Source organism: Vanacampus margaritifer, chromosome 2, assembly GCF_051991255.1.
Source record: "Vanacampus margaritifer isolate UIUO_Vmar chromosome 2, RoL_Vmar_1.0, whole genome shotgun sequence".
Lineage (NCBI taxonomy): Eukaryota > Metazoa > Chordata > Actinopteri > Syngnathiformes > Syngnathidae > Vanacampus > Vanacampus margaritifer.
The window spans coordinates 1,183,544-1,197,717 of record NC_135433.1 but is presented as its reverse complement, the minus strand read 5'-3'; the positions used below and the strand labels follow the sequence as shown (position 1 = coordinate 1,197,717).

Genomic DNA, 14,174 nt, shown 5'->3' with positions numbered 1-14,174 from the left:
GAATCATGCTTCCCAGATTTCTTAATTGAAGCCTTGAGCATAATGTTGACAATTGCTATATATATATATATATATATATATAGCAGAAGATGCTATCTGTCGGAGTCATGTGCATACACAATGAACTACTAAAAAAAAAATCTATTTTTTTTTTGGGGGGGGGGGGGGGGATAAAAAAAAGCGGAATTCCGCGAATTAGCGGAAAAATCACATCCCTGTATTAGAGACGGAAGGCGTGAATCATTTTCAGAATTGTGGATTACAATACACTGAATTGAAGAATTAAATCATGATGAATAAACTGTTTTAATTCTTTACATTCAATCGAATTATGTCATTGCTGTATGTTTTTAAAAATTGCCATAATATGGAGTACCAGTACTACGACTCCAACGTGCAAAGTGAAGCCATAGATCATCATCAAACGCTCAGAAACATCGCCGGCTTCTCTGGGCCGGATCTGAAACGGACAAACACAAGGTGGCAAAAGTGTGCTGTGGTCTGACAAGACCACATTCCAAAACATTCTTGGAAATCATGTTTGTCGTGTCTTGCGAGTCTTTCGGAAGCTGGTGAACATCTCAGCAGCACCTTGAAGGACCCCCGTGTGTGCGTGGGTGCGCTTGGTCAAATGGAGAGGAGGTCACTTTGTGTGCCAGTCACTAATTGGAGCAAATTTGACTGAGCAAGAAAAGAGCCGGCTGGAAAATTCCAGCGCTGCTCCGCACAGGCCGGCCTTTGTTGTCCGTTGCCTTCTATTTGTTCTCTTGTGTGCTGTGTTAACAGTTAGCTCTCTCTCGCTCGCACGCTCCCCCTTGAAAGGGTCTTTAGCCCCCCCACCCGCCCCCAAAAGCGAAGCTCACAGCCCACCACACAAGTCCTCAGGCGGGACCTTCGGCCTGCCGGGACCACCGCGAGCGCCATGAGCCCGAAGCCTCCGCAGGAGTCGCCGTTTGTCTGCATGGATGGGAACATGGGGACCACTTTTTGGTCTTGCAGGGGCGGCTGAGGCGGGAGTCCAGTTGATGCCACTTTCCTACGGATCTTCAGTCAGGTTAGTCACATGACTTAAGCCGCCAATTTTAGGACTTGGTTGGCAAAAAAAAATCATGTAAGACTCTACCTGACTGATTTGGTCTTAACGAGACTCAACTGGACTGGACAAGAGTTTCCTGTTTACATTAGAAAAACTGCCTTTTCAAGATCACGTGCCATTGGTTTGGTTTTGGAAAGAAAAGTTTGTTTTTTTGTGTGCGTAATGCACGCAAACCTCTCTCTGGGAGGCGACGAGCAAAAAGCAAGTATTTTGCAGTATCATGGAGGAAACTTCAAAAAGTTGATTCAAGGATTATGTTTCCGAAACAATCGGGAAAAGGACAAAAGGCACCAGGCAAGGGTTGCAAACGCGAGATAAGCGACAGCAACACGACGTCTCATTCTCGACGACAAAGACAGATAAGCTACGTTAGCTTCGGTTTAGCACACCAATAGTGTCGTGGGTAAACAAATGACCTAATAAGGTACAAACAGGCGATGAGAAATGACAATCTGATCTTCAGAGATGGACAATCCAGGGCCAGAAAGTAAAAACCCTGCCACAGTTTGGCTTTAGCCCCTCATGATAGCTAGCTAGCTCCCTAGCAGGTCAACAAACACCTGGAGAGCTAGCTAACTAGCACCTGGGGCTAAAGTCAAACTGTGGCAGGCTAGCTAGCTCCCTAGCAGCTAAACGAGCACCAGGGGGGCTAAAGCCAAACTGCGGCAGGGTTTTTACTTTCTGGACTTTCTGCAGATCTTTTCACTGGTTAACAGCGTTACTTGGAAGCCGCTTCCATTCTTGGAAGCTCAAAATAATGATGGTGAGAGTCCTTCTGCCAAATAGCTCCCAATCCTAGTGTTAATTTCATCCACCATTTTTAATTTTAGTCTTAGTTTTAGTCCAGTTACAATCACACTTGTTAGTTTTAATCATAGTCAACCTCATCCCGTTTTTATTTAGTCAAATTTTAATTGATTATAAATGTAGAATTTTAGCCTTCATTTTAGTCCAAGAAAACAATTTCCTTCATCTAGTTTTAGTCAACAAAAACTGTCAACATTTTAGTCAGGACACATTTTACCCCCGTCGATTTTTTTCTTAGCAGATTATGTTGAACATTTCGGATCTAAAACTATTTCATATAAAATTTTCTCTCATCTGTTTGATGAAAAACAACTTGACTGTGTCACATGGGAGGATTTGACAAAAGCATATAATTTATCTCTCGTTTTTGTTCATGAACTAAAATGTTCATCGATTTTAGTCCAGTTTTTATTAAGTGAAGTACATTTTTGTCTCGTCTTCATTAGTCGACAAAAATGCACACTGATTTAGTCTCAGTTATTGCTTATTAATGAAGGTTTTTTAGTCTAGAATAGTTTTGGTCCGGTGAAAAATGTGCCTTGTCGAAATTATTTTTGTTTAGTTTTCATTGACGAAAATGAACACTACCCACTCCGTCCGTAATGCCCGAGACCAAACTTCTTTTTTTCAGTTCTGGCTTTATCCTCTTAAAAAAAATTCTCAAATGCCTCCTTTCGTACGTCTCACTGCAGGTTGGAATTTGCGATGATCGAGGACGTGAGCGGCCACGTGGAGCGTCAGAGCGCGGAGGAACTGGAGTGCAAGATCTGCTACTGCTCCTACAACCTCGGGAGCCGCCGGCCCAAGGTCCTGGAATGCTGCCACCGCCTGTGCGCCAAGTGCCTCGCCAAGATCCAGGACCTGGCAGAGTCGCCCCCCTGCACCGTCGTCTGTCCGTTCTGCCGCTACGTCAGCCGGCCGCTGGGCGAGGCGGCCAGCGGCCTGCCGGACGATTACAACCTGCTGACCACGTTGGCCCTGGGGAGCCGCAAGCACAGGTCCCAGCGGCACCTTCATTTCCACCAGGACGAACTGCTCCTGGACCCTCGGCACCTGAGCTCCTTGATGGTAAGCGAAGCAAGCGCAATGTCCCCGCCCTCTGCCTCCGCTTACTCCTCCGTCCGAGGCTCGCCTAACTTTGTGGTCATCACCATCATGGAGCCTCCGCCGGCCCCCTCGACGGGCCAGGACCGGTCCGGCGGGCCTGCGGTCTCTAGCCGGGGGTTGCGCTCCTCCAGCCAGGACTCCATGGCGTCCGTCACGCAGAGGTGGACCCTGTGGAACTGCGCCGCCCTGCTGTGCCAGACGTCGGCCCGGGTTCTGGTGTGGGTGCTGGGCCTGCTCTACTTCAGCTCGCTGCCTATGGGGGTCTACCTGCTCATCATGCAGCAGACCCCTGTGGGGGTCCTGCTGGTGAGCCTGGTCCCTGCCAGCCTTGTCATGGTCATGGTCTATGGCTTCTGTCAGTGTGTATGCCAGGAGGTCTGGAACTGCATGCCGCCATAGCTCGGGGCCGCCTTCACCTGCTCAATAATTTACCACAGTGGTACCTTGACTTGTGAGTGTCCCACCTTACAGTTTTTTTGAGTGTCGAGTCCTCACTTGGTTGATTTTTGGGCTCTGCATTGGAATTTTATGCAAGCTTTAAGGACGGAACTCACCGGTGCAGAGAAACGTCACTAAGGCGCTGCAACGTCACACGCGGATTCACTTACATGGTCCGGTCTGACAAACGTTGCTGCGTATGGAGGACTAAAACTGCCAAAATAAAAAATAAATAAATGGCTAAATATGTGAATAAAAGTGAAAATAAAAATGGATATTCAAATATAATTCAAAAATTAAAGGCAAAAAAAAAATCTAAATGGAAGTAAAAAAGAACAAATTATATATATATACATATAAACCCCTAAATAAACAAAAAAAACAAGATAAAAATAAATACAAAAATAAACAAATTTAATAGAATTAAATATCAGTCAATAAATAAAAACGCTCTGCTCACATTTATTTATTTTATGTTGCAGACGCTCTGTCAGGTCAAAATGTTATTCAAATGAGGGGGCGGTCCTAACGTGTCTTGGGTTGGAGTGGGTCTCCGCCCACTCGACCATTGGCAGGCAATTTGCAACGGCGGAATCCAACCCAAGACATGTTAGGACCGCCCCCTCATTTGAATAACATTTCAAAACGACAGAGCGCCTGCAGCATGAAATAAATAAATGTGAGCAGAGCGTTTTTATTTATTGACTGATATTGAATTCTATTAAATTGATTTATTTTTATCTCGTTTTTATTATTATTATTTTTCCTTTTATTTATTTAGGGGTACACATATATAAATATATATATAGAGAGATATAGTTATTTTTATTTCCATTTATATTATATATATATATATATATATATATATATATATATATATATATATGTGTGTGTATATGTGTAATTTTGGAATTATATATTTTTTTATTTTCACTTTTATTCATCTATTTAGTCATTTGTTTCTTTTCTTAATTTTGGCAGTTTTCGTCCTCTATAGCTGCGTACAAGTCTCGGCTGTCCACGTCTCTTCAGTCTGATTGGTCTCCAGCGGTCCCAGACAAAGACCTCATCGAGATGTTTGTGTCTCTGAGACCTGCTGGAAACTTCAATCAACTCCAAAAGTGCAAACCCTTTTGAATTGACTGTGGCTCGTCAGTCCCCAGCAGACGTGGGCGGGGCTTGACTGGCCATTCAGTCAAAAATTGTACAGGAAAACGGATGGATGGATGCTTTATGTTTTTTATACAATCAATAGCTTTTAAAAAATAACAAAAAATAGTTGTTTTTTTGTAGGCCGTATGGCACTTCAATTAACTTCAATGGCGACGTTTGAAAAATGGTCGTACGTCATCAGGATCATCTACGAGGGGTCAGCAACCTTCTTGGCTACCAGTTTGATACACACTTACAAAATAACTCATTTGTTCCTATAACATTTCATTATATATATATATATATATATATATATATATATATATATATATATATATATATATGGGCTACAAGGGGGAAAAAATCAGCTAACTAAAGATTTGTTAGTGACAGCCCTAGTTTTTATTAACAATCCATGACATTTATTTATGTGAACACACCGATCATATTAATGATTTTGCACAATAAATTGGGAAATAGATAAATAGCAATATGCAACTTTTATTTCTGTGTGTCGTACGGAAGCGTGGAACTTTTAATGTGGAGTCAACATTTTGGACTGGAAAATGTGTAAACGTATTTTTAAATATGTTCCGTTTTACTTGTTGGCAAAATACTAAAATCCTAGCTTTTTTTTTTTTTTTAATAACGACATTTTTTTATTTTATTTTTTAGCATTTGTCCTACTTTATACCAATAGTTTGTAAATTAAGTAAACCTTGTTTATTCATAATTTTTAGAATCTATTATTGTCGGCAATGCATGATTTCCGTTATATATATATATATATATATATATATATATATATATATATACACATTTCTATATACATTTTTATGATTTAGTATAGAAGTATGTTTGAAACTACGTTTTATTATGCATAAATGTTCAAATGTATTTGCTAGTCAGAAACTCCACATTGGCAGTCCCGCGCTTTTGCATTGTTTAAAGTTTCACATTTCCTAGAAAATCACAATGCCCCATGATCGGCGAGCTACTTTTGGGACAGCCACGCCCACAGGCACCACGCTGGCCAAACCCGATCGACGTTCAAAATGTTATTTTTCATCTACTTTGACATTTTGTGACCCCGTTTGAAAAGAACATTTCATATGTGACGTATTATCTGTCTTTCACATTTTTCGTAAACAAAAGCAGAATAAAAGATGGACGCATCCCTCACGTGGGCGGCAAGCGGTCTTGCTCACGTTGTCGCTCATCTTTGCGTGTTTCCGGGCACATTTTTGTGCCTTTCTGTGTTTGTCTGTAAGCATGCACGTTTTTGTTTCTCTTTGTCACAGTTGATGGAAGACAGACTTTTATTTTGAAAAATGTGCCACTTTGTCATGGACATTTGCTTCCTGTTTCTTTTTGGAGACAACGTAAGGACGTAAGAGCGTCGTCACGAGCACGTTTTCAACCCTTCTTGTCAAAGTACGGACGTTTGGAACCGTCAATGTGGAGTCAACATTTTGGACTGGCAAATACGTTCAACATATTTGCAAATATGAAATACCTTTAAAAGTACATTTGAATGTATTTGTAGGCTAAATGCTAACAACTTAGCATTTTTTCCTTTAATGGCACAGGGGCTTCACATGAACACCCAAAAAACAAACTTTTTTTTTTTTTTGCAAGTTTTTTGTATTTATATGGAAGAGGATTAAGACCAGTAAAGAGAGAAAAAAAGTTTGGCAGGATTCTGACTTTAAAGTGTAATTTTTACTTTATAGTCAGAATTCTGACTTTTTTTCTCGGAATATCTCACTTTAAAGTCAGAATTCTGACTTTAAAGTGAGATATAAAGTCAGAATCCTGCTAACCTTTTTTTTTTTCTTTCTTCACTTGCCCTAATCCTCTTCCGTATATTTATCCTACAAGATGGTTTGAACGTGTTTACAAATACGTTTCCATTTCTTTGCCAGTCAAATATGTTGACTCCAAATTGGCAGTTGTACGCGTCCGTATGAAAGCTCATCGGCCCTTACAGGAAATGTGTGTGCGTGTGTGTGTGCGCGTGTGCGTGCGTGCAAGCATAAGGCAAAGTTTCCCTTCAAGGCAGATGCACAGAACGTTCTGTTTGGACGTTCTGACAACCAACATCAACAAAAAAAAAAAAACAACAGCAGCGGAATCATGTCTTTTTTCCCAGCATGCATCGGTGCTCGGCGAGCCCTTACAAGAGTCCCCGTTTGTCATCCATGTTGTCGTCGTTGTCGTCGTCGTCGTCGTCGTCGTCTGGCCAAGAAAACGGGAAATAGATCTTAGCAAGGTTATTTTAGGTCATAAAAACTCATGAAAAAAAGGTCTAACTAAAATTCCCAAAACGATTTCGTTAATGAAATATTAACTCATTCACTGCCATTGACGGTTATAAACGTAAAAAAAACTTTTTTTATTTTTTTTATTTTTTATTATTATTATTTTTTTTAATAATAAAAAAAAAAAAAGGAGAGCAATGATGATGTCAAATCGAATGAACAATACTGAGCTTTCATGGAAGAAAAAAAAAACGAGTATGAAAACCTAGAATATTTTTTTATTGCACATTTAGAACAGATATGAAAAATTTTGGTTAATCGTGAGTTAACTATTGAAGTCATGTGATTAATTACGATAAAAATACTAGTACTGCTATCGGTCTGGGAAAAAACAAGTGGCATCAACCATCCCTAATAATAATACTAACTGTTGGTGATTAAAATAAATAAATAATTAAATGAATAAATACAAGTAACGGAAGCATAAATAATAATAATAAAGTGTATTTCCTATGTTGTCAGTTTGAAAAAAAGCCCTGTTTTTAAATAAAGGGATGGAAATTAAAATGTTTCATATTACACATATTAACTCATTCACTGCCATAAATTGATAAAAAAAAAAAAAGATTAGTAAAAATTAGGGGCGACAGGCGATTAACATTTTTAATTGTAATTAATCTCATGACTTCACTGGTTAACTCACAATTAATCACACATTTTATATCTGTTTTAAATGTACAATAAAAAAATTCTAGGTTTTCATATTCTTGTTAACAAAAGTCGAAAAAAAATGTTAAACTAATAGAAATAGTTTAAATGAATTTTTGACGTCTATAGCCGTCAATGGCAGTGAATGAGTTAATAAAAACGAAAATGCTTTAAAAAAAAAAAACGAACGGAAAGTACATTTTATGTTTACAAAACTAACAAACTAAGTATAATTCTATTCGTTTTAGTCTTTGGGATTTTCATTTAATGTATGAGCCTTTGGGGATGATTTTAAATGTGATTTGAAGTGCATTTATTTGAATATTAACCGGAATAAGGACATTTAAAAGTGTGTGTCGTCATCGAGCAGCAGCCAATCGAAAAGCACCTTCAGAATTGTCGCTGCCAGACGACAATTTGGCCTGCTTGACGTTTTGCTCCAATGGCTCGTCTCGCCTGCTTTTTCATACAACACCAGTTAAGAAATGCGTTACTTTTTTCATGTTTTTTTTTTCATGACCAGTGTGTGTGTTTATGAAATGTTGCACACAAAGTAATGTATATTTAAAAAAAAAAAAACTTAGAATTTCTGTCATTTTTTGTCGAACACGCCGAAAAAAGTCAACTTGAAGCTGTTCTTGAACTATTTGAATTATCAGCATAATTTTGGACTCTTTTTAAAGATAACACTTTGATTTTTTCTCCCCAACAGTCAAAATCTGTTTAAGTGCTACTGACACTGGGTAATGAAAGTTTGAATACAAAAAAAAAAAAAAGAGACAAATTTTATGTTAAAATCTGTCTTGCTGGACTGAAAAACACGACAATACGAAAGCTTGAGGTCTTCCCTAATTCCAGTTCAAGTTTGACAATAATACTACAGAAAAAGAGCATTTTCCAAAACACGGGTTTAGGCAAACAAAAAGGTGCCATTTGGGTGACCCTTGAAAGCTAAGCTGATAAAAAAAAAAAACATTTTAATTTGTCACTATTGTATTTCTAAACATAGACTGTAGACATCATTTTGACATGAATTCAAAGCAAGGAATCAAAGGCATATCAAAGACACGTGAAAACTCACTAAATAAAAAAATAAAAAAACTCAAAATGAAATAAAAAGAAAGTGAAATGAACTCGAATAACCCTGGATCACGTCAAGCTGGCGTCGTGAGTTTGTTGTTGCGTGTCGTTGAGCAAAGGAGCACTAGGGGGCGCTCACCTGCCACCGACTCAGGCGGAGAGTAGAACTGGCCGTCGGACAAAGGTCCGGGTCCGAGGAGACAAGCTCGCTCGGCGGCGGCCGACAGGGAGCGGCACCCTGACGGGGGGTCATCGCAGAAACATGAAGGTCAGAAGGGAAGTGACGAAGATGAAGATGAAGATGAAGATATTGACGACGGCCCACTCACGGTTTTGGTCCTGGGCCTCTTGGGGCAGAACCTTAAAGTCCAGCAGCCACGTCTCCATCCAGGCCAGCACGAAGGAGACGATGGGCAGCAGGTAACCGAACGCGCCCTGGGACAGCAGCTGCAAAGGCCGAGCCAGCGTTTACGCACGGGCACGCCATGTACTACTTTCCTAATGGTTTCCTTTGAGGCCTGACCTTTGACAAAATCACTTTGACGATGAGGAAGGCACAGCTGACAGCGGTGGTCGTCTGATCAACAAAAACACAAACAACCGCAAAGTCATGTGCTGCTGCGCGTGTCGCCATCTTTGACGAGTGTGCGCACTTTTGTGTCACGTACACATTTTTAAAATTGTAAAACACAACTTGACCTCAGTCTCCCCAAATATATGCATTATTATTAAATTTTTTTACTGCTAAATTAGTATTATTTATAATAATATATATTTTTTTAATTTTCTTTCTTTATATAATAATAATAATATAATGGAATTATTATTACATTTATTACTGCTAAATTTTGACGTGGACATGTTTGCTGCATTGCGACTGGAATTAGTACTGTTTATAATAATTTTTTTTATTTATTATTCTTTCTGATTATTATTATTATCATTTATTTCCTTATATAAAAATAATGTATTTATATAATAATATAATGAAATTATTATTACATTTATTTGTGCTACATTTTGACGTGGACATGTCAGCTGCGTTGCGACTGGAATTATTATTTATAATAATAATTTGTTTTATTTATTCTTCTTCTTCCTTTTTCTTTATTTATGTAATATTTTATTTATATAATCATAATATAATCTAGTTATTATTACAGTTATTACTGCTAAATTTTGACATAGCCATGTCTGCTGCGTTGCGACTGGAATTATTATTATGTATAATAATAATTTATTTTATTTTTATGTATTATTTTTTCTTATTATTATTTATCTATTTCTATAATATTTTTTTCATCTAATAATAATATAATGCAATTATTATTATTACTGCTAAATTTTGACGTGGACATGTCTGCGACTGGAATTCCCCCAGTACAGGCTTTCCAAGTAAGGGGCGGGCATTAAACGTGCGTTTAAAAAAAAATGATGGCGGGAAAGGAACTTTAAATTAACTCATTTTGACACCCGTAGATCTTATGCATACGTGTGTGTGCGTGTGTGTGTACTCACAGCCACTGCCCACCAGTGTCTCAACCTGCAGACGGCGTAGGCCAAGATGAGAACGGCGAATCGGAAGACGGCCAGAAGCTGAGGGGGCGGAGCCAAAGCAGGAAGTGGAGGAGACGCAACAGGAAGACAACGTCAAGCCATTTGGATGGACTTGCCCGAAAAGTGCAAGCGTGTGTTTTCTTACAAAGATGTCGAAGAAGGAGCCGTGATAGTTGTAGTGAAGCACTTCCTGGTTCAGCTGCTTGGGAAGCCCGCCGTTGACCTGACACACACAAAGTACGCACTCAACAGCGCCCCCTGAGATGTTTGCAAGAATGACACGCTGACACCAGTTTCACCCGCACCAAAACAGGCGGACACGTCATGGACCCACAATCAAATTGGCGCCATTTTGGTTTGAAGCAGTCATTTTATACTTTGTTGGAAAGTTGAAAAAATAAAAAATAAAATGTTGCCTCCACACCAGTTTCTACAAGCTACACTTAATTTGGTAGACATGTTTTATCATCAAGGACCCATGATCGAATTTGAACAGGAAGTTGGCCATTTCTGTTTTCAGGCGACATTTCACACTTTGTTGTGCCCCTAGAAAGTTGGAGAGAGAAAAAAATCAGCCCCTCGGACATCAGTTTCAGCGATCGTCACATAAATGTGCAAAAATTGAACCAATGATCGAAATCGAATAGGAGGTCGGCCATTTTTGTTTGAAGCGGCACACTTTGTTACAACCCCTGTAAAATTAAAAACTATACAAAAAAAAGCTGCCCCACACACCAGTTTCTCCAATTAAGGCGGGCATGTCTATCATCAGAAGACGCACAAAAAAAGCTTAACTGAGCCGTCATTGAATTTGAACAGGAAGTCGGCCATTTTGGTTTCCTTTGTCGTGATCGTGTCGAAAGTAAAAACAAAACAAAAGTAAAGCTACCCACACCAGTCTCTCCTATCGACACAGAATTTGGTGGACATGTCGCTCACCAGAAAACGTACAAAAAAAGTCTCAAAGACCCATGTCTTAAATCAAACAGGAAGTCGGCCATCTTGGTTTGTTGAAGCAAGTATCCTCAACAGACGGATCCATGTGACTATCTGATTGCAGCCACCCGCATCAGCCGTGCGAAGGCACACAGAATCGGGATTGGATCAGGACAAAGCCAAGCAAGCTTACGTTGAGCTCGATGATCCACAGCAAGGTGACGAACAAGAGGTCAAAGGTGACGAAGAGGCAAAAGGTCCGCCTGACGTCGGAGATGCAATTCTTCGCCTCCTCGTACAATTCCACACGGGCCTGGAGGGGCGTGGAGCTCCTGGTCCCGTAGCCCGCCGTCGCACGAGAATCGGCGCTGCTGCTGCATCGGGTGTCCATGGCGGCGCTGGCGGTACCGGCCGGTGCCGGCTGCTTGGGAGTCGACTGCGCTCAACACACACGCCGGCGTTGCTGCCCGTCACATGACTGCATCTGCACACGGGAGAGAGTTAGCAATGTTAGCGCGCACATGCTAAAAGCTAGCTTACCTCTGGAGCCTCTTTCGCATAGAGCGTCAAAGATGTTAGAGTAATAGCATCTTTGACGATTCTGAAAACAGCGGTCAAGTTCAGAAATTCGCAGGTTGCCTTCTTCTTCAGTCTCTCGAACTTTCACGCAGTCACAATCTCTGATTCTGCCGCACAAGCCAGAATTTTCGCTGGTCGACTTCAATGCCTCAGATCTGTATGGAGGACCAAAACTGCCAAAATTTTAAATAAATAAATAAACGTGAAAATAAAAAGGGATGTAAAAAAAACTAAATACAATTCAAAAATTAAAAACAACAAAATTAATATAAATGGAAATAAAAAATAAAAATAAAAATAAATATATATATACACACCCTAAATAAAAAAAATAAAATAAAATAAACGAGATTATAAAATAAATATAAAAATAAATGTCAAAATAAATACAAAAATAAATACATTAATAGAATTAAATATCAATCAATACCATCACTGTGGTGACAGTGGACAAGATAGTCGTCCATTGCTGGAGCTCTTCATGCAAGCCGGCGAGACTTCCAACCCGTTCACTCGACCATTGAAAGAAAGTTTGCAACGCCGGAGTCCAACCCAAGTCATTCTTAGGACCGCCCCCTCATTTGAATAACATTTCAACCTGACAGAGTTGTCTGCAGCATGAAATAAATAAATGTGAGAGCAGAGTGTTTTTATTTATTGATTGATACTTAATTGTATTTATATATTTATTTTTGTATTTATTTTTACTTGTATTATATATATATATATATATATATATTTATTTTTAATTTCCATGTATATTTGTTTTATTTTATTTTTGAATCATATTTTTATATCCATTTCTATTTTCACTTTTATTTATTTTAATTTTGGCAGTTTTAGTCCTTCGTAATGCTGTAGCAGTTCTTTGTAGGCCTGATGGGTCGCCAGGTTTTTCTTGCCCGCGATCGGTCAGGCTACGGGCCTCCAAATACTAATAATACCGATCAACAAAAGTTATGCAAAGGATGGAGAGCGAGTGACGGAACTACAATGATGAATACAGTAAGAAAGGCACTACAGCCGTCCAAAACCATAAATCGCAGATTTTTACAATCCCACATACTGTACGTAATCTTACATCACAAATTGTTGACTATATTTTAAGGGATTTTTAGGAATTTCACTTAGGAAACTGCAGACTGAGGTGGCAATAAGCGCAGGAGAAAAGAGTGCATAAATGACAAGAGAGAATGTCCAAGTTTGGGTTGGAGGTGCCGCAACATGTCAATGGAACCCTTGAGAAGGTAGCTGCTCAAATTTTGCTTGGGAGCCATCTTGGGCCGTGCACTGCTACAATATGCTGTGATGGATCTCTATGGTGACATCATCATCATTATCATCATCAGCAGCAGCCATTTGTGGCGCAATACTCAAATAAGACAGATCCAGGATGCGGATCATCTTTAGAAGAAGAGGTAAGCTAAAGAAAAAGCAAAGGAGAAAATGAGAAAAAGAAAAACATGAGGGTTTTTTCTCGATACTTGACAAGAGCAAACTATAATGTCATGTTTCCTCTCCTCTTCATCATGATAACGATGATAATCGTCCTCACGTCACGTGAGCAAGATTGAGAAGCAGAAGCTCATTTGGGCCGAAACGAAACAGTAACAAAAAGTCATCACATCAAACACGTCATCGTCGCTGACATCAAAGCTTTAAAAAAAAACAAAAAAAAAAACACGTTAATTCGCGACATACCTTTCAAACGCACTTCAGTTTGTTTCGTATGTTGTGCTTTTGTGTGTTTGTCCTAAGGATCTTCAGCAGGTTGCAGTAGACGAAGAGAGAATTGGTTTCATTTTCATCTGACTTTAGCTTCCTGCTTGGGTAGCTGGAACCGGAAGTGACTGACGCGGTGCATTCTGGGAAGTGGAGTTTCCACATGTGGCTGTCTAGGCCCGATCTGTGAAGCGCATGCGCAGAAGATCGGCCATCTTGGATCGCTAACGAGGCAATCACATAGGTCAAAACAAGGTCACGACAGATGCACGTTATTCTTTTGTTTTTAATTTAAGCAAAGCAGTTCTGTACCAAAGCATAACTTGTACGAGTAGAAAAGATTTTCACACATACTCTAATTATAGTTTGCCGTTAGAGTGGGTCCGGTTTATTTTTTATTGTCTTTAGAACAACGTGTGGCCATTATCATAGTGTAACACGTTATTTGCAAATGTGTATTTTTTATTTAATTGCAATTGACTTATATTTGTTTTGTGAATGATTACTTCTGGTTTTGTATTTATTTGAGTTTGACATGCTGAAGTGTTTTGTGTACTGCGCATGTCATGAGCGCAGAGAAAGGAGAGAGAGGAGAGAGAGGTGTAACCGAGCCAGCCTCGTTCGAGAAGAGAGTTCAAATAGCAGGAAGATGCCAGAAAACATCAACTATTTGTAGCCCGCCTTTTACCCAGCCTCCGGAAACGACAACATCTTGGGCTTACAACAGCATA

At 39.6% G+C, this 14,174-nt stretch overlaps 2 protein-coding genes across 4 annotated transcripts; one reads left to right on the top strand and one right to left on the bottom strand.

Annotated features, from left to right (window-relative positions):
• Positions 1-198: 198 nt before the first annotated feature.
• stard3nl (STARD3 N-terminal like) lies at positions 199-13,564 on the bottom strand. Of its 2 annotated transcripts, none has more exons than XM_077558557.1 (9): positions 13,423-13,564; positions 11,336-11,626; positions 10,352-10,429; positions 10,168-10,245; positions 9,173-9,226; positions 8,979-9,096; positions 8,789-8,887; positions 6,781-6,838; positions 199-460 (listed from the first exon to the last, which is right to left on the bottom strand). In XM_077558557.1, exons 2-9 carry the CDS (start codon positions 11,531-11,533, stop codon positions 421-423), a joined length of 723 nt encoding a protein of 240 aa, XP_077414683.1. In that variant the 5' UTR covers positions 11,534-11,626; positions 13,423-13,564; the 3' UTR covers positions 199-420. The 2 variants fall into 2 exon arrangements, with proteins under 2 accessions (XP_077414683.1, XP_077414682.1); XM_077558556.1 differs by lacking the exon at positions 199-460 and adding an exon at positions 3,438-3,661.
• On the top strand, positions 855-3,409 carry rnf182 (ring finger protein 182). Of its 2 annotated transcripts, XM_077558555.1 has the most exons (3): positions 856-1,054; positions 2,596-2,971; positions 3,065-3,409. In XM_077558555.1, exons 1-3 carry the CDS (start codon positions 966-968, stop codon positions 3,407-3,409), a joined length of 810 nt encoding a protein of 269 aa, XP_077414681.1. In that variant the 5' UTR covers positions 856-965. The 2 variants fall into 2 exon arrangements, with proteins under 2 accessions (XP_077414680.1, XP_077414681.1); XM_077558554.1 differs by having other exon boundaries at positions 855-1,054; positions 2,596-3,409.
• Positions 13,565-14,174: the final 610 nt, after the last annotated feature.